At 40.2% G+C, this 19,998-nt stretch overlaps 1 protein-coding gene across 10 annotated transcripts in view; it reads left to right on the forward strand.

The window, feature by feature from the left end:
- Positions 1 to 19,998, forward strand: part of ERC2 (ELKS/RAB6-interacting/CAST family member 2) — a 973,185-nt gene that overhangs the window by 138,105 nt on the left and 815,082 nt on the right. Inside the window, exon 1 of one of the 10 annotated variants that reach the window (XM_068559360.1) lies at positions 3,410 to 3,447. The exons of the other annotated variants lie outside the window; for them this stretch is intronic. Within the exon in view, the coding sequence (XP_068415461.1) occupies positions 3,427 to 3,447 (21 nt within the window). The 5' untranslated portion in view covers positions 3,410 to 3,426. Of the gene's footprint in view, positions 1 to 3,409; positions 3,448 to 19,998 lie in introns of those variants that run through there. 10 annotated transcript variants of the gene reach the window in all.

Here is a 19,998-nt window from a genome sequence, read left to right on the forward strand (position 1 = left end):
GCTATTCTGAAAATTCCCATTTGTACCTTCTCTTTCTCTAATACGGTTGTGGTATATCCTACTCATTTCATTATACACACAAACACACACATACGTACACACACGTGTACACACGTGCACATATACATATGTTTCTTTACTGTGTACCTATAGTGTGTAAAGCGCTCTGGTGGATACTGAGGATGAGATTCCTGATTTTGTGGAGTTTGCATCTAGTGACAAAAATATGGAAAATGAATCAGTTATAGAAGTGAAAGAAAGACCAAGGTGCTGTGGGGTTGTGCAGCCAGGGCACAGCCCCAGCCTGTGAGGTCATGGAAGCCTCTGTGAGGAGGGAGCAGTCAAGCTGAGACTGGAAGCGTGAGGACCTTCTCCTTGGAGCCCTTTCTGGTCACATTTATTTTTTACACTCCTGATTAAGGTTACCGTAGCACTTTATTTCTGCCTCAGGTATAACATGTACAGATTCCTATCTTATCACATAAATATGTGGGTCAATCTCGCTCCCACTGAGTTACCTTGAAGAGGACATTACTCATCTTCGTATGGTCATAGCTTCCTGTATAACACTGTTGATATTGGCCATCAGTTAGTGTTTTCTGAACTAAACCACATTGTGCTTTGAGGAGGGTAGACCTACAAAGGAATTCTCCGTACTCATGTTTGCCTTATTTGGGCCTGAGGTGTTCCTCCTTGCCCTGTTATAACTCAGTTTCATCATACGCAAACTGGAAGGAATGAATTAGGCTCCTTCTGGTTAGTGTTTCTTTGATTCTCTTGAGGGAATTTGGTGTCACTTTAGACGGCAGCACGAATGTGTACTTAGAGTAGTGAAATGTAAATAGGGGTCCATTATCTTTCAGTGGTCTTCTAAGGGGCTTGACTGGGGCTGAGTTGAATTGGTCGGCAGGCAGAGTTAGGCTGCAGCACTCCCTTTGTATGCTCCCAGGCCGCCCAGGTGTCATGGAACATTTGTGGGGAAAGAACTTGAGCTCTTAACATAAGTGGAATCTAGACCTATGCAGCCCTAGTTTGGTGGACTGAGGCTCACCAAAAGAAAGCCAGATCGCAGAAACAGATCATGGGACCCTTGAGAAAAGAACTCATGAGTGAGGAGAGTTCTCAGAGAACAAAGGAGTCGAGGAGAAGTGGAGCAGGTGCCTCACCATGGCCTGACACAGCCTCTGTCCTGCTGCTTCCTGAGAACGAGAGGGCTATGGCATAAAGAAAGAGAGGTGAGTCACTAGAGGCCCACAAGCTTTGCTGAGGGAACCTACTGAACAGCCTGGCTATGCACAGCCACAGGAGCTCTCCTTCTGGCCAGAAATAGCCAAGAACAGCAGAAGTTGGTGACCTTGAAGGTCAGGAGCGGTGGAGGGAAAAAAATCTGAAATCTGGAACTCTCCTAGCTCTCTCTTACATGTCCAGGATTAGTAAGCAATTCAACGTGGTTCCAGGGAGGGTCCTATTGGATAAGAAGGCCATTTCTCATCCTATATTTTAGTCTGGCCAATTTATTACACTATGGTTGTTTGGGTAAGTTGAGATTGTTCAAGCTACCTCAAGAGAAAGAAGCCAGAGGTTCACTGGAGCTGAAACTGAAGCACTACTGGTATCTAAGTTGGCCGTTCCTTTGGGCATTTCTATGGCTTTCCTGCCCTATTCTTCCCTCTTTACTATCTACCTTCCACAGCCTTCTCCATGTTTATTTTGCTTCCTCAGAACTTGGGCTTCCCTGCGGCTTTGGTTTGTCAAAGCCCCATATCCTCCTGAGGAATTCTTTGCAACTTTGCTTCCTCTGTTGACTGCCTCAGGCTCTCAGTTTCCAATTCCATTTTTCTGAGAGACATATGATGGCCCAGTCAGGCCATGGGTGAGAGGCCTATTCCTTGGTCCATTTAGCCACTGGACTGGGGGGAGCAGGGCCAACTGACATGGAGTTTGGCTGTGGATGGACAGAGTTGCTTGGAGTAGGTTGTGACCAGAGCAAGTCATGATGGACATCTCTAGCTCATGATCCAGTCATTCATTCATTCTGTTTCTTACCTGGGAACGTAGCATTGGGGTTAAGAACTTGGGTCCCAAAGTCAGACTCAAATCTCAGCTGTGACTTTCCTCATCTGTAAAAAGGGGATGGTAATCACACTCCATAAAGTTGTTTTGAAGATGTGAGAAAATGCATATAAAGATCTTAGCATAAGGCTCAATGCAGAGTAAGCACTTTTTAAGTGTTAGTTATTCTTTTTACATATAGTCCATAAATGAGCAAGACAAGTTTAGCATCTGTCTTTATAGAGCTTGTAATCTAATTTTCATGAGCCATGCACAGCACTATTGACAACACATTTATAATGTATGGAGGACATCATGTAGTTAATAAATTAATTTATGGAACAAATATTTATCGACCATCTACTAGGTGTGTGGCACTGTTTTTGGCACTGAGTGTACAGTTTTTAACAAATAGTCAAATCCCTACCCTCATGGAGCTCATGTCTAGTTAGAAGATAGACACAGTAATTAAAGATAGATAGATGTTGGTAATGTCTAGTGATGTTGTGTGGTATGAGGGAAAAGAGCAGGGTAAGGGAATAGAGAATGCCAGGGTGAATGTGAGGGGCCTAATTTAGACGGAGTAGTTCATGATGACCTCCCTGAGGAAATGATGCTTGAGTGGGGAACTAAATAAAGTGAGGGAGGGACCCATTCAGCCATCTGGTGGAAGAGCATTCCAGGCAGAGGGAAGGGTGAAAGCAACAGCTTTGAGGCAGGAGTGTGCCTGGCATGCTTGAGGAACAGCAAGGAGGCTGGGGTTAGCTGTAGCCTATTCAGTGAAGGTGAGAGTGGTGGGAAATGAGGTCTCGGAGGTAGCCAGGGGTCCGGGGTGATTTTTAATTTTTTACTTTCCAACAGGCTCTTGTGTCTATGGCTCATCTGGGCTTTTCAGATTGGCATGAACTCCTGGCTTGTCATTTTCCTCTGTGACCAAGGGCAGCAGACAGATGCTCATTTTGAAGCAGGCTGACTTGGAGATGCACAAAAGCTCATTAGAGTTTTGAACTATCTTGTGGACTATTGGCTCCTGAGACTGCAGCTGGTATTTCTCCCCACCGGGGCAGGGTGAGTCATGGGGCGGGGGAGGGTCTTGATAAATGTAAAGCCAGCTTCCTCTGTCATCACTACCACAGAGCTGCTTCCTTAGTCATCCTTTAATCTCTGTGTTCTGACCTCTTTCTCAAGGATTAAAATAGCCCAGCATGCTGCATCCAGTGTAGTTATTGTTGAGGGACAGGAAGTGTGCTAAGTGACTCACCACGAATAAGAGGTGAACTGTTGAGCTGTGCCTGGGGCTGGCTGCTGCTGAGGATAGGAGGCCCCCAGACTACCCTGACATAGGTGTAAGAGCAGGGCTATCTTCAGTGTTCCATGGAAACGAGGAAGAAGCGGGTATTTCCATCAGCAGAATCTTGCGAGTGTTTTACAGTAGATGTGACATTTGAGCTGTGATATTTCCAGATTCTCTGATTCAGAACGTGTTTCCAGAATGGTTTTAATTTCCTGCAGGAAGGCTATGATTCTTGCTGTAGTTGGGGCTGGCTGCCCTTAGGTATTGGTTATGCCAGTGGGAGGCAGGGATGGGCCATTTACTGGACATTTATTGCTCATTTTTCTGTATATACAACATTGTTTTAGGTGTCTTTTATATCAGTTATCTATTGCACTGTCATAAATCAGCCCCAAACTTTGGGACTTAAAATAATACTTTTATTTGCTTATAGTTCTGAGGATCATTAATTTTGGCCTGACTTGGCTGGGCTCAGCTCGGTGGTTCTTCTGCTGATCTCTTCTAGGGTCATTCATGAGGCTGCAGTCATCTGGTGATTTGACAGGGCTGTTTGGTTTAAGATGGCCTCTGTCACGTCTGGTGGTTGGTGCTGCCTTTTGGTTGGGTCTTTCTTTTTTTAAATTTAATTAATTAATTAATTTTTGGCTGTGTTGGGTCTTTGTTGCTGCATGTGGGCTTTCTCTAGTTGCAGCAAGCAGGGGCTACTCTTTGTTGAGGTGCGTGGGCTTCTCATTGCAGTGGCTTCTCTTGTTGTGGAGCATGGGCTGTAGGCACACGGGCTTCATAGTTGTGGCTCGCGGGCCCTAGCGCGCAGGCTCAGTTGTGGTGCACGGGCTTAGTTGCTCCACGGCATGTGGGATCTTCCCAGACCAGGGATCGAACCTGTGTCCCCTGCATTGGCAGGCGGATTCTTAACCACTGTGCCACCAGGGAAGTCAGGGATTACTATTCTTGAAACCATTGTTTTATATGTTGTCTAGTTTATTAGTTGTTTCAGGCGAGAAAATTATTCTGTTTCTGTAACTCCTTCTTGGCTGGAAGCCGAAGTCTCAAGAGGATGAAAGTGAAGTGGCAAGGTGTCTTGAGGCCTTGGCTTGGAACTCACAGACATCACCTCTGAATTCTGTTAATCAAAAGACACCCGGGGGGGCTTCCCTGGTGGCGCAGTGGTTGAGAATCTGCCTGCCATTGCAGGGGACACAGGTTCGAGCCCTGGTCTGGGAAGATCCCACATGCTGCGGAGCAACTGGGCCCGTGAGCCACAACTACTGAGCCTGCGCGTCTGGAGCCTGTGCTCCGCAACAAGAGAGGCTGCGATAGTGAGAGGCCCGCGCACCGCGATGAAGAGTGGCCCCCGCTCGCCGCAACTAGAGAAAGCCCTCACACAGAAATGAAGACCCAACACAGCCAAAAATAAAATAAATAAATTTATTAAAGAAAAGACACCCAGGGGGTGGAGCAATAGATTGGACTTCTTGATGGGAGTGGTAGCAAAGTTACATTACAAAAGTACATGAGGATAGGGATGGGAAGAGTGATTGAAGTCCTGTTTGCAAACACTACCCGACTGTGTGTGGGCAGGTAGGATTAATAAGATGACAGCTATCATTTTCCAGGCTGCTGCTATGAACCAAGCCCTGTTTGAAGCACTTTACGCACAGCTTATCCTAATAACATTGTGAAGTGTTGTGAACTTTGTAACATGGTTCATATGTGGAACTAGTGTAATATTGTAAAGCTCATCCTACAAGTGAGGAAACTGCCACTCCCCCAGGTTAAGTGATTTGCCTGAGGTTTTGTGGCTTCCAGGCCTGTGTGATTTCATGCCTGTGTTCTGAATCCATCCTTTTACTTTCAACTTTTCTGTGTTTTTAAGTTTTAGGCATATTGCTTATAAACAGATGTAACAGCATTAAAAAATGCCAAAAGATGATTTCTGTCCTTTTAGGTGGTAAGTTTATTCCATTTACCTTTATTGTAATTACTGATATGTTTGGATTTATTTCCACTGTTTTATTTTGTGCTTCCTATTTGCTCTCCCTTTTCTACGTCGATTTCATCTTTTTTTTTGATTGTTTGCATTTTCTTTATTCTCCTTTCCTACATATTTGGAAGTTATATTCTCTTCTTTTAACTGTTACATTTGAATTTTAACATGTGCACTTGAATTCAAGTCTAAAGTTAACCTGTTTATCTTAGTTTTCTCAAAAAAAAAAAAAATCCATGAAGAATTTGGAACATTTTAACACCAACCATTTGCCTCCAGTCTTATATGTTTTTCTTTATATATCTCCCTGGGGATATGATAGTGTTGTATTGAATATTTTCCAGTCCCCTTTGAAATTAGGCATGGCCATGTGACTTGCTTTGGCCAGTGAAGTATGAGAAACAGAAAGCTTCAAGAGCTAGGGTGTAGTTCACCATATGACCTGTAGCAATTGTTGAAGAAGGTTTTGAGATGAGGTCCTTGGGGGGCTACAATGGGCAGAGTCCTCCTGCTAACCTCTGAAGGATATTTAGCATGAGTGAGAAATAAACATTTGCTGTTTTAAGCCATAGAGATTTTGGGTTCGTTACCACAGCATAAGTTGATCACCTGATTGATAAACTCCTGATTCCGTCCAAATTAGTTGTCATCATTATTATTGTTTTATATAATCAGTGCTTAGAATTACAACATTTACCATATTTATTTGATCACCTGTCCTTCATTCGTATCAATTCTTCCTTCTAGATTTTTCTTTTTTCTTGAAGTACATATTCTAGAAGTTCCTTAATGTTCGTGGTGTGCTTGTAAATGTTTAACAGCTGGTTCCCTGAGGGCAAAAGAGCCTGATTTTTAGTGTTTGCTGTTTTCCATGGTGCAAATACTCCCACCATGGCTGATTTCAAGTAACCAACATATTGTCAACTGACTCTCAAGAGTCCAGAAAATTTGGCTCTTATGAGCTAGTGTAACACACTGCTATTTCAGGTGGATTATGTTAGTGGTAAACTGTTTTTGTCTCAAGATACCTTTATTTTCTCTTCATTCTTGAATGGCAGATTAACTGGGAGTAAAATTCTAAGGTTGAAAGTGTTCTCTTAGCAGTTTCAATCTTTTGTTACTGAAATAATATTGTTACTTCCTTGAAGTCTATTGTCATCTTGCATTATTCCTTTGCAGTTAATCTATTCCTTCTCTCTGGTTGCTTTTAAAACCTTCTCTTTATGCTTGATGTTCTGTAGTTTTGCTTTGCTCTACTTGGGTGTGAGTTTAATTTTACTTATCTTGTTTGGATATATTTTGCTTCCCTCAATCTTTAATGAATTTTAGAAAAATTTTAGTCATTCTTTCTTTGAATATCATTTGATATTTGAGATTCTGCATGATCTGGGTTGAAAGACTGTACTTCCAGAGCATTTCTTTTTGCAGGTATCACCTTGGGATCATTTTTATTTTTATTTCTCCACTTTAGGCACTGGAAAGTGAACCCCATATTCACATGAAGGTAGACCCTTGGAGAAACTAGTTTTATCTTGTCCTGAGTCCAGAATTCAGGCTGTCATCTACCATTTCACAGATCCAGTTTTATGGAGGGGGTCTCAGCTTTAACTTGCCCAGAGCCTGTTCTGGCACGCTTCTAAGGCTGTGAACCCAAGCTCACTCTCTCTGTCCCTGCCTTGAGCCCTTGACAGACAAACCCTCAGCTCCTTTCACTAATCTGATTTTTAATTTTCCTTTTTGTTTTTGGCTCCCAAGGATTTCTCTTACTTTCATGCATGGTCATCTATGCATGCAAAGAGGTATTTTTGTATTTTCGTTTGATTTTGTATTTTCTCTAGCTTTTCCTGGTGTTTATAGTTACCTGTCTTGTAACTTGAATTATTCCAATATCTTCCTCATTGGTTTCTCTGCCTCTAATCTTCCTTTCAGGCTATCTTCCAACTGTAAAATACCCACCCCTATGTCTCCCCCAAACTTTAGTATATGTGTCCCTTTTAAAGTAAAAATAAAAAAACGTTCTTGTAGACCCTTAAGAATGTTTGTGACAACCGTGGGGAAAATAAATCTTATTTTCTGAAGCTGTCTTTCATATATCTTTACTCATATGTCACATTGGTGAGGAAGTATGACTGACTACTTGTCTATCCTGCATGAAATTAATACCCTCTTACCATTTTCATGTTTTGTTTATTGGTTAGGGTTATCAGCACTGTTTCCTGATATGCTATACTTCTGTTTGTTTACTGATTGTCTCCCCTTTTTAGATTCTAAGTTCCATGAGGTCAGGTACTTGTCTCTTTTGCTCATTGTTATATCTCCAATGCCTAGTATTGTGCCTGGCACATAGTAGATGTTCAATAAATATATTTTGAATGAATGAATGAAACATAAATTGTCAGCACAGATAAAAGTTGTGTCTTAATTTTAGATAATTTTATTTGTATTATCATTAAAATTAAAACAAAGAAATTTCAAACTTCTATGAAACTCATGGACCTCTGAGAATGCATTCATAAGCACGGTTTGTAACGTGCAGTATTAAACAGTATTTACATCACTTTCTGAAGTTCACATCCTTTTCATGACATTTGAGTCCTTTATTGATGAGCACTGCCACCCTTGTAGCTACCTTCTGCCACTCTTGATGGTGTATTCTTTTCCTACCCAACATGCCATGGTTTTTCCACACTTCCAGACTTTAGTCGTGTCCTTTACCCTGCCTGGAATACCTTCCCTTTTTGCCTCTGGAAAATTCTCCTTTGTTCTTAGTCCCCACTCAAAGTTCACATCTTCTGTGGAGTTTCTTGTGCTCAAACCAGATCAATGCCTCCTTCCACTGTGCTGCCTCAGCACTTTGTATATGCTCCCTTATGCTCACATCCCTTTCTGTCCTGATTATTGGTCTACACATTTGTCACTTTCTCTTGACTAAGAGCTTCTCAAGGCCAAGGACAACGTCTCGTGCTTTATCTGACCTTGTATCCTCAGTGCCTTAGCATAGTGCTTATCACACTGAATCAATGCTCAGTAAAAGTGAGTTGAGTGAATGTTGCCTGGGAGTGGCTGCGGCAGAAATTAATGACTGCAGACTCTCTGACTGGACTCAAATGAAGGAAGACAGATAGCGGATTTGATGGAAGATTGTGTTAGCATCCTTAAAAAAGCTTCTTTCAAAAAAAAAAGACTTCCTTCTGAGGAAGTAAATAAATGTTATCTTGCCTAGAGTTTATTGAATGAATTGCTAAATAACCTTTAAAGATACTTTCTAGCAAAATGGTGGTTTTCACTATTAATAGTAATTGTAACATGAAGAGAGGTTGTTTATTGAATTCATAAACTGTACTAAGCTATATATGTAGCCATATATAGATATAAGTATATATACATTTACATATATACATAAATATAAAATTATTCACAACTACAAGTGTGTCATCCTCATTTTACAGTGGAAGAAACTGAGGGCAAATTATTTGCCAGAGATTAAACAGTATAGACATAAACAGTGGTAAATCCAGTTCTCGCTTGAGTCCAGGACTTGGGCACTTAACTGAAATCCACACTAGATTTCAGTAACTCCTCTAATAACAGAATTTTCCTTGCCCCTTTAAAAGGCGACTTAAAAGCTTATTTAAAGGAATAAGTGAGGAGTCTCTTTGCAGACACTGTAAACTCGTCCTATGTTTATTTTTTCCTCCTTTCTAAAACCATAAAGCCTGCAATTCTTTCCACTCTTATTTCCCTTTGGATTTTTAAACTAAAGAAACAAAACTTTAAAGATACAGCAAAAAGTTCCACTCATTTCATAGGCCCCCGTCTTCATTGGTTTTGTACAGCAGCCTTTTTCTACTCCACAGCTAAGGACTCAAATGATGGTGAGAGGGATAATCATGCATTTTAAATAATGTGCAGATGCATGGATTCAAGAGAGCCATTGGCCTCCCTGTAACTTGCTGAGGGCTCTGGTATGTTGAAATTTATGTAACCCAGAACTAATAGTTTATCTTATTAGGAAAAACGGCAGTAGGACTTGGAGTTACTAAGGTTTTACATTCGGACTTGCTTCAATTTAAATTCTTCTTCCATTCAATAATGCTTTTGTTCAGGCCACCGGCAGTGTCTGCACTGTTGGACACACTTTCTTTATATCCCTGTTGGACTTGATAGGTTAGCTCTGTTCCAGACTCAAATTTGAAAGCCGTTTTCCTCCCTTCCCAACTTTAAAAGTCTCAAATGAATTATAAAACAAAATAAATATCCAGGGATGAAAAAAGTACTTTGCAAGTCCTTGTTTAAAAATAATTTTTACTATCCTTTCGGAGACACTTCTATTCACTTTCACTGGTTTAAAGATTTGAGAAGGGCTTTTAAAGCATATGAAATGTATCCATATGCTCATGAATGTGCTTACATGGGTTTCTGAGTTTTTGCTAGGGAAAACTTTTGTTATTAATAATATGTATAGAATTATCCAGATAAAATAAAAATAACCTCAAATTGATATTATTCAGGATTGGTATTGAGGGATCTTATTTCTCAGCCATATAACATATTCTTCCAGTGATGGTATCTGTAAAAGAACCCTTCCTTCTTTCTGGTTTTTGCTTTGGCTTTCTCAATGATAACATGGATCTCCTGTGACTTATCATTATATTTTCCAGGTTCCTAAGTGGCCCCTTCATTCTTGACATATATCTCACATTTTTGGGGGGGGAAATTCCTCTAAACACTTTTTAAAGTCCTGAAGCTCTCAGGTGGAAGAATGCTAAATCTTTTCAAGTTCTCTAAAGGTATTTTTTAAGAAGTCCTTTCAGAGAGAAGAGTTACTTCATCGTGGTTGGAATTAATCATCTGTTCCAACTCCTGAAGTCCTAGAGCCACTGGGGTATGGAGTGTGGTTACGGCAGCTGCACCATCGGTGGTATGTGGTGGAAGGGATGTGTCTGGGCCAAACATGTTTGACTCCAGTGTGGAAATCTGGCTCGTGGTAGCTGTTGCACATGCCTGACACTAATTATGTGGTAATGGGATCCTTCTGCAGTTTGGTGACCAAATAAGACTGGTGCATGGGGCTATAAGGGAAAGACCAGGACAAAACAGTGTGCTGTGAGTTTGGTATCTGGGCTTTACAGTTAGCAGTGCTGCCATCTCTGCTGTGACTTTGGGTGAGGAGTGATTCCTCTCTTTGGGCCTCAGTTTATCCTCCTATAAAATGAAGCAAAAATAATTATTCTTCTGATCCCTTTCATCACTAATCTTCAGTGATTCTGTTGTTAAATATTTGCTGTCTTTTTGAAATGCATATACCAGCTTGTAGAAAAATCTAGGGTTATTCTTTCAGAGTATTTTATTTGATATTGAAAGGTTAGCATCTGAAGTGGCCAAGCCAAAAATTTCCTCTGGGTTAAAGGTTTTACTTGTGTATGACACAGCCAAACATAATTTCACACACCCCCCCCACCCCGACCCCACTCTACTATTGTTTCTTTCCATTACATTTTGGGTTTGTATATTCATAACAATGGCTTTTAAAAATGATGGCTTCCTGTGGACTGGAGTGGGACTTGATAAGTATCTAATATGCATTATCTGTTTAACTTTATCATGGTTTTGTGAGATGTTTGTATTATTAGGAGCTTTTAAAAGAGATAGAAAGTGAAATCTAGAGAACAGAAGTAACCTGTTAGGGTCCCACTGCCCACCCAAGGCTGTGGGACCCTGTAGCTAGTGAGTGATCTGATTGACCCCACAGCTAGTGAGTGCCCAAGCTGGAGATTGACCCCAAACTGTTTGACATCAAAGACAGGGTTATTAATTGGGAGTATTATTCTCAATCAAATATTTAGGACTTTCACTGTCAAATTAATTATTCCTTTATTTCCTCCCGGAAGTCTATAATTCTCTTTAAGTTTTCCAGTCTCTTAACTCATGTCTGTTGTTGGATGTCAGAAGCTTGAATTGGCATGGTTATGTTTGTACCATGGAGATCACCCAAGTCTTGTATATATTGCCGTTTAGGAATTCCTTGCCCTGAATAAACATAACTATAGCACTATTATGTTGTTCATATTTTGCTTCTTTAATTATAACAGCAATTGTAGTATTGATAGATTCTTCTTGGGGTCTCTGCCCACCTTTAAACAAATATGCTTCTCTTTTGAGTAGCTCCTGATGAGCAGTGTCACCTGCCACAACTGATTGATTCATGGTGGACACCTGGCCCATGCCAGGATCATTTTGTCTTCTGTCCTGGGTATTTACAATTTGGAGCAAAGAATTGTTGAAACCAAGTCACAGCTTCTTGCAGAGATTCCTGTTGTGTACTGCTTGTTTCTTTTCCTGGGTTTTGTTTTCACAATTGCTGTTTTGATTCAGGGAGATACCCTGATATCTTTCTCATACATTCTCTTCTTTGGCTTAAGGTAGGCCAGATCAGTTTCTGTTGCTTGGAACTCAAAGAATATTAACTAATCTAGCAGTGATGAGCACATGGCAGGTGTCTTAGTTTCATTCATGCTGCTAAAAAAAAAAAAATGCCATAGCCCAGGTGGCTTAGAAACAGCAAGCATTTATTTCTTACAGTTCTGGAATCTGGGAAGTCCAAGATCAAGGTGCTGGCAGATTTGGTGTCTAGTGAGGGCCTACTTCCTAGTTCATGGGCAGCTGTTTTCTCACTGTGCCCTCACAGGGTAGAAGGAGCGGGGGAGCTCTCTCAGACCTCTTTTATAAGGACAGCATTCCCATTCATGAGGTCTCTACTCTGAAGACCTGATCACCTCCTAAAGGCCCCACCTCCCCAAGTACCATCACATTGGGGATTAGGTTTCAACATAAGAAATTTGGGGGGACCTAAACATTCAATCTATAGCAGTAGGCATTCAAAAATTATTCTTGGAAAAAATATTTGCAGAAGGCCTCCATAATGCTCCCACCTGCTGTCATTTTTAACAGTTTTATTAAGATATAACTCATGTATCATAAAAATTCACCCTTTAAAAGTGTACAATCTGGTGATTTATACTGTATTCACTTAAAACATTTTCATCACCTCCCCCCAAAATCCCATCCATACCCTTTAGTAGTCAGTCTTTATTCCCCTCTCCCCCAGCAATGATCATTTTGATGTATTTTCTTCTAGTTTTTTTCTTGTCTCTTCATTTTACTTTTCTATGGTATGTTGGCCATATTTTTATTTATGGGATATGGTATATTCATTCTCTCTGTTATAATATAAATTGTATATATGTATATAAAATATTAAAGATCATAGGCATTATGTGGATACAGTAGTAATCTTACCTTTACACCAGAGAAAGAAATGAAGATGTAGGCCTTTTAATAAAATGGAAAAACTTAGGGAGTTTAAGTGATTAGGCTACTTAGGACCCAGTATGTTCACATTTTCCCTATGTACTGTTCAAGTTATAGTTTGTAAAATAAGGTTCATCTCAGACTCCTCATGGTTTTCGCAGTCACTTAAAGTTCCACCGAGAGCACAGTAGCATGGATATGCTGCTTAAAAGTAAAAATGAATAAAATAGTTGAATGTAAAGCCTAGTACTTGGCATTTTAGATGAGTCTTTAAAGGTTCCCTCAGATTGACTTTTAAATAACAATAACAAAAATAATGGTATAGAATTAAAATTCAGATATTATATATCATTTAAAAATAAACAGCATATATAATAATGTATAATCATATACTATATAATATTTGTAACATATATTTTATATATAATAAAATAGATATTATGTATATAATAATAAGTATATTTATTTATATTTAACCTGGCAGGCTTTCTTTTTTGACTTGGAAAGGAAACTTAGTATATATGCCTGTCAGAGAGCACATAGTTCAATTAAGGTTGAATGAATGAATGAATGAATGACCCTCTGTCTATTTTATCTAGTATTGTCTTGTATTAAGGGGCACTACTCATAGTTTACTCAGTTTTTTTTTTTTTTTTTAAAGAAATTCACATTCTTTTATTTATTTATTTATTTATTTATGACTGTGTTGGGTCCTCGTTTCTGCGCGAGGGCTTTCTCCAGTTGTGGCAAGCGGGGACCACTCCTCATCGCGGCGCGCGGGCCTCTCACCATCGCGGCCTCCCTTGTTGCGGGGCACAGGCTCCAGACGCGCAGGCTCAGCAACTGTGGCTCACGGGCCCAGCCGCTCCGCGGCATGCGGGATCTTCCCAGACCAGGGCTCGAACCCGTGTCCCCTGCATTGGCAGGCAGATTCCCAACCACTGCACCACCAGGGAAGCCCTACTCAGTTTTTATTAATCACACAAACTGACTTTTCAGTGTGCTCCTTAGGACTGTACTACAGTACTATTTTCATGATGTTTTCCTTCCCCACCTTTCAATGACCAAAAATTTCTTAAAGCAATAATAGAGCTGAAACTTTTTCTTGAAGTCCAGAGAAGTACTTCTCAAACCTTTATGTGCCTACAGATTACCTGGTAGTCTTGTTAAAATGCAGATTCTGATTCTGCAGGTCTGAGTGAGACCTGCGATTCCACCTTTCTTTTTTTTTTCTTTTTTTAGTCATGTTGCTTTATTTTTTTTCTTTTGTTTATTTTTTTATACAGCAGGTTCTTATTAGTCATCCATTTTATACACATCAGTGTATACATGTCAATCCCAATCTCCCAGTTCATCACACCACCACCCCCCCGCAGAGATTCCACCTTTCTTACAAGATCCCAGGTGATGCTGATGTTGCTGGTCCAAGGGTCACATTTTGAGTAGCATGGAGGTCAGTTATCCCCCCTTCCAGGGGTGGAGTGACTCAAGAAGCAGAGAGAAGCAGGAGAGTGCTTAGGAAGAATCTCTCCTCATGAAAACTTGAATAACAAGGATTAGAGTTTGACTGAGCAAACCATGTGGTCAGAGTAGGGAAAAATTAGTAGTTCAATGCTTGCCACCCAGCTATTTGCAATGATACTAATTTAGGTCCTCTTACTTTTTTTAGAAATACTTAGGTGGTAAGCAGTTTTGTTAAGTGAACACGTTGGGGGTGAAGAGGAGGTGATGGGGAAGGAAATTGCAGTAAAGATTTTAGAATGTCATTTACACTGCGATTTGCTAAACAATTAAAATGAAAGAACTATCCACTAACTGCATGTGGCTGTGGCTATTAATAATTGGAAAAGTTCCAATTTTAACCATCATTTTTATGATTGCATGTTTGGGGTTGCTTCTCTAAACACATTTAAAAAATATCAGTATTTCTTAAATTTGTATCTTTTTTTTTTTACCTGTAACAGGTTGAGCAGTGTCAACATCAGGGGATGCCACTGTCTTTTAGCTGCTTATATGTTACTGGATAATAGTAGGGAAAGAACCCTGACCTTCAACACAAATCGTTGGTATTCCCTAGAGCCGCTTAAAGAGTTATTTATAGACAAGTTAATAGGAAATCAGTTCTATCCGTCTCTGAGTTGGTCTTAAAACAACTGTTTCCTGTTTTCCCTTATTTAAAAAATGCCAAAGTACTTAGCATTTTGTTTCCCACTGTTGCATGTATTTGATGGTCAGAAATTTATGTTTATTTGTTTTCAATGAGAGGAGGAAGGAGACACATTTTAATTCTGGACCTCTAGCCACCACCACTGTCTCAACAGCAATGACAGCAGTGAACATTTATTGAGCACTCATTGTGTGCCAGGACCTGTGCTTCATGCTTTATGGGAACTTGTTCACTTTGATGAGCGTCTCATGTTGTCTTTGTGCACATCCTGTAAGTTAGTTATGATGATTATTTCCTGTTTATGGATGAATAATTTGATGTTCACAGTACTTAAATAATTTGTCCAAGGTGACATAGGCTGTCATAGGTAGCTACAGGATTCAAAACCCTGCTCATCACCACTGCTCTTGGAAGCCCAGACAAGTTTGGTGATTTTATCCAGATCATGTAATTGGTTAGTAGCAAAGCTGGAATTAGAACTTAAGTCCTTAACTCTCAGCTCAGTACAGTATTCCAATACTGTGCCACCTTATAGTATTGGTCTGTAATGAAAACCAGAACGCCTCACTTAGAAAAGCAACTGCCAAGGGCTTTCGCATGTATACTGTTCTTAGTATTATGAATTTTGGCAAAATGTCACATTTTATCAACCAAAGTGGATTCTGCAGTTATCATGGATAGTGCATCTGTGTGAGGATCCCAGGATACTGGTGCTTTGGTGCTTTAAAAAATCACCTATCAATATTCTCTATTAGCTATGTGCCTATTCTACCCTAAAGGAGAAAGCCTAGACCATATGTTTACATATTAATTTTTTTTGTTTTAAATAAATTTATTTTATTATTTATTTTTGGCTACGTTGGGTCTTTGTTGCTGCGTGCTGCTTTCTCTAGTTGCGGTGAGCGGGGGCTACTCTTCATTGCAGTGTGTGGGCTTCTCATTGCGGTGGCTTCTCTTGTTGCGGAGCACAGGCTCTAGGCGTGTGGGCTTCAGTAGTTGTGGCTCGCGGACTCTAGAGCGCAGGCTCAGTAGTTGTGGCGCATGGGCTTAGCTGCTCTGCGGCATGTGGGATCTTCCCGGACCAGGGCTCGAACCCGTGTCCCCTGCATCGGCAGGCGTATTCTTAACCACTGCGCCACCAGGGAAGCCCTACATATTAATTTTTAATACTTTTCTCAGCAGAGCAACTTTTGAACAGTCCACTGGGGCCACATGTTTTTAGCCAATGCCTGCTGTGTGTCTTTTCACACACATGACACAGCCCATGGAAGGTTTGAAGCCACGAGGAATGCTGCACATCCTGCACGCAGGATTATGGAAAAAGGAATCAGAGAACCTGCCCTTAATATTTGATTTGAGACAAGCTGGAAAATGATAAATAGGAAAATAAAGTCATAGGAGAAGTAGAGCAGGCCAAGTTGTCTGCAAAGAGATTCTCTTTTCTTTGAAAGAGTATGTTAAGCCCTTGCTTGAGAAGGAGTATGGATTTATTTTTAAAAAGTTCAAGACTTTTGGATATAAGCCAATTCAAATTTTTATCAAGCTCAGAGACGGTTTTCATAGCAATGAAACCCTAAACTGCTTTGTAGTACAAAACTTTATCATTTTTTGTTTTTTCTCCATAGTGTGGAAAAGAGCTTAAGATCACAAATTTTTTCAAATCTGCCAGGAACTCATATTTTCCATGTTTGGGGATAAGACACAGTAGATTCTAAACATCTGGCTAGTCCCTACTTAAATAATTGTGTGTTCCATGCACATCATACATATGTAATTATATTTTCATTCTATTTACCTTTTTTGTGTTTCAGACATTCTGAAATCTGGATTAGATTCTGACTCCAGTAGCTATTGGAAGTCAGTCTCCTCAACGTTGGCTAAAGCAAAGTATATTTCCCCCCCTTTTCCATATAAACTCAAGTATGCCTTAGTTTCTTATATTTTCATTGTTCTCCTTTTTTCAAAATTAAGTGACTATGGAAGCCTATAAGAGTTGTATAAAATGAAGTTCTATAGTATTTTTAGAGCAGGAGAGACTTTAGAATTGGCTGGAGGAAATGTCTATTTTAGACCCTGAACCATGGTTGCTAACGATGTGATTGCAGTAGAATCCCTTAAGCCAGTTCAATTTATTCTCTTGTGAAGTGGACATAGTTCTGGCAGCTTTGGAGGAGTATTGTCAGATGAGTGGGCTGGTGGACGTGAGGAATTTTGAATTTTGGGGGAGAGAACAGGACAGAGTAATCTGAGGCCAAGGATACTCTTCCTACTCTCCCCTCTGTCCGCAACTCTCCCCCAACCCCCAGGCTAACAACAGCAAAGCAAAGAATGGAAGCCGTTCTCCCTCACACTGTTTCCCTGTGCTGACCTTTGAGTGAACAATTTCCTTTCTGGTCTTCATCTTCCTATCCATATTTTACTCGCTATTTATTGCGTACCTATTATGTGCTAGAGTAGGGGGTATGATACAAATTTGGCCCAGAATCTGCCCTTGAGGTACTCACTTTCTCTCTCTTTCTTTCTTGGAGGTTTCCCTTGCTTTTTTGTGAGCACAACAACGCTTTGAAAGATATATTTGCCTTTATCCGACTGTTGAGTACTAGGAGGTCCTATCAGAAAATTAGCCTGTCATAACACCAGAAACAGAAGTCCTTATGACCTTCTTTATTGTCTGAGACTTGGAATCAATTGGACGGACTCATCTCTTTAGCTCCCATTCTGTTTAACTGTGTTTAACAGACAGAGCAATGATTCTAAACTTTTTTCCTTCCGTGGACTGGAGATGGGGTTAAGCCTTTTCCAGGACAGAGTTCAAAGTATGTAATTAATTGTGGGGGGAAAAGATGAAAAAGAACTGGGTTAAAGGCCAGGTATCAGGATAAATATGATGCATTCTGTTTTCACTGCTAACAGAGTGACTGCAGAGAGGAGCCTGGATGCCTGTTGTCACAGCTGCTTTTGCTTTCTTCTGTCGTGTCCTCAGTGGTCAGCTGTGGATAAGGGAGTTTGCCTTTTCAGCTTTGATTGTTTGAGGACAACTGGAGAATGATCCCACAATCAGGGTGGGGAGTAAAAAGCTTTCTGAATATTCATCCAACCATAGACTCACTTTTGTGCTTGAAGGGAATTAGCTGTTTTGCCACCTGTTTCACCTGTGCCGTAAGTGCCAAGTGGATAGAATTTTGATTGGGACCCAGGCATGAGGTTGGATCACCTAGTGATGTCCCCTTCCGATGCAGGTGGACATTGGAAGGGCTTCTCTCTCCTAATATGCAGTGGAATGGAAGCAACAGAAGGGTGGTTGAGGCTTTGGGAAGTTGAGACCACAGTGATGACTGGGAGATTCCAGAGAGATGGCTCCTGGACACATCCTTGCAAGTTGCGGGTTTGTAGGTACCTGATGTAGGTAACAAACTGAAATGAATGCTCTTGATTATTGATCCAGTGAAGTTTAAGTGGCTGCCTTAAAAGAAATGTGCTTTCGTGGTTGAGAAGTGGGAGACGATTCAATTCCAAGGATGTGAATAATCAAGGAAGCGGGGAGATTGAAACCTGTGCATCTTTTTAAAAAATTTTTAAGAATCTTTTGACCCTTAGAGAAAGTGCTTTGGCTTTGCCAGAGTTTTCACTTGTACTGTTGTATGTTGATCTTTTAGAGAGAATTTTTTTAAATTGAGCTTGTCTTCTAATAGCTACTCAGTAGCTATTACTAATTGCAAGGACTTAGAAAGGAGGTCTCAGTAAATTATCCTTGGAGTGTCCCATGCTATTTAACTATTTGATGGGACCAGTAGTGCGGAGGGGAAATGATTTAGGTTATCTCTTATCCTAATGAGAGATAGGAAATGATTTAGGTTCTCTCTCAACCATATGAGACACCACTGCTATTTCCTAAGTTGTCAAAGTGGAGAGCCACCCCTTTTGGTCTACTCTTAGGGTTATTAGAATTCATACCAGAATGGAGTCCAAGACCCCAGAAAGATTCTGGCTTTAGCAGTGTGTTTGTGTGCTCTTGGGCCTGTCATTTAACCTGTGTGGATCTGATTTTTCTCATTTGTAAAATGAAGTTAACAAGCTAATCTTTAAGGCCTCTGTGAGCTCTCAGAATTCTGATTCCATGCCATCAGCATGTCAGGTGGGTTTCATCTTTCAGAATGTGGGTTTTTGTGCTGTTGTCACAGCATACTCTAGCCTATCCTGATTGATATAATTGATTACTGTCTACCTAGTACTTTCTAGAGCTTTATATGTATTAACTCACTTAATCCTTAAAATAACCTTATGCAGTAGGAATTACTACTCTCACTTTTACAAATAAGGAAACAGACAGAGAGAATATTATTTTCAGTGGGTTATTTATTGAAAGTACTGTTTATTATATTTTAAAATTGAAATTGTCTATGTTAAGTATTCAACTAGAGATGAGTATCTGGTAAATAATTTTTGAAACTTGATTGAGTTAACTCTCTTAAAAGTAAGACAATGAAGAGGGGAGAGAAAGCGGAGGGAGAGAGAGCAAGAGAGAGAGAGAAAAAGAGTGTTTAAAAATCTTTCCCCATCCTCTGAAGCAGAAGGATGATCAGTGTTCTATAAGGCACATTAATTTTGCTCAAGAATCCCTTTTTAGGAACAAGGAGATTCCTGCTTAATTTAAATATCTTAAAAGAGAATGAAAACTAAATGACATATGGGTTTGAGAAATTTTTGAACACTAGATTTTAGGTTGATTATCAGATTGTGTTTGGTCATGCTGAAGTCATTCAGTGACTAATAAAATGATTATCTGGAAAATAAATTTTCTTAATGTACAAACTGGAAGTATCCATCATGACAACCTCTGAGGAATAGGTTGGTTAGGATGGCTAATTTTTAATTTTGAGAATTGCTATAACTGTCATAATTGCCTGCCTGTCTGCTCTCACCACTCCTGCCCACCTCCGTATTCTTTTTTTCAGCCATCCTGAAGTATTTATACCAATTCAGAGGTCAGGTTGTGTAGTGGTTCATGCAGGGGTGTTGGGGTCAGACTTTCTGGATGAACACCTGGCTGTGCCACTTACCTAGCTGGGTAACAGTACAAGTTACTTAACCACTTTGTGTGTTCATGTTCTCATTTGTTAAATGGAGTTTATAACAGTGGCTGTCTCACTGGGTGGTTGTGAAGATTAAAAATGCTTAGAACTGGGC

This window comes from Eschrichtius robustus, chromosome 12, assembly GCF_028021215.1.
Source record: "Eschrichtius robustus isolate mEscRob2 chromosome 12, mEscRob2.pri, whole genome shotgun sequence".
In the NCBI taxonomy this organism is placed as follows: Eukaryota; Metazoa; Chordata; class Mammalia; order Artiodactyla; family Eschrichtiidae; genus Eschrichtius; species Eschrichtius robustus.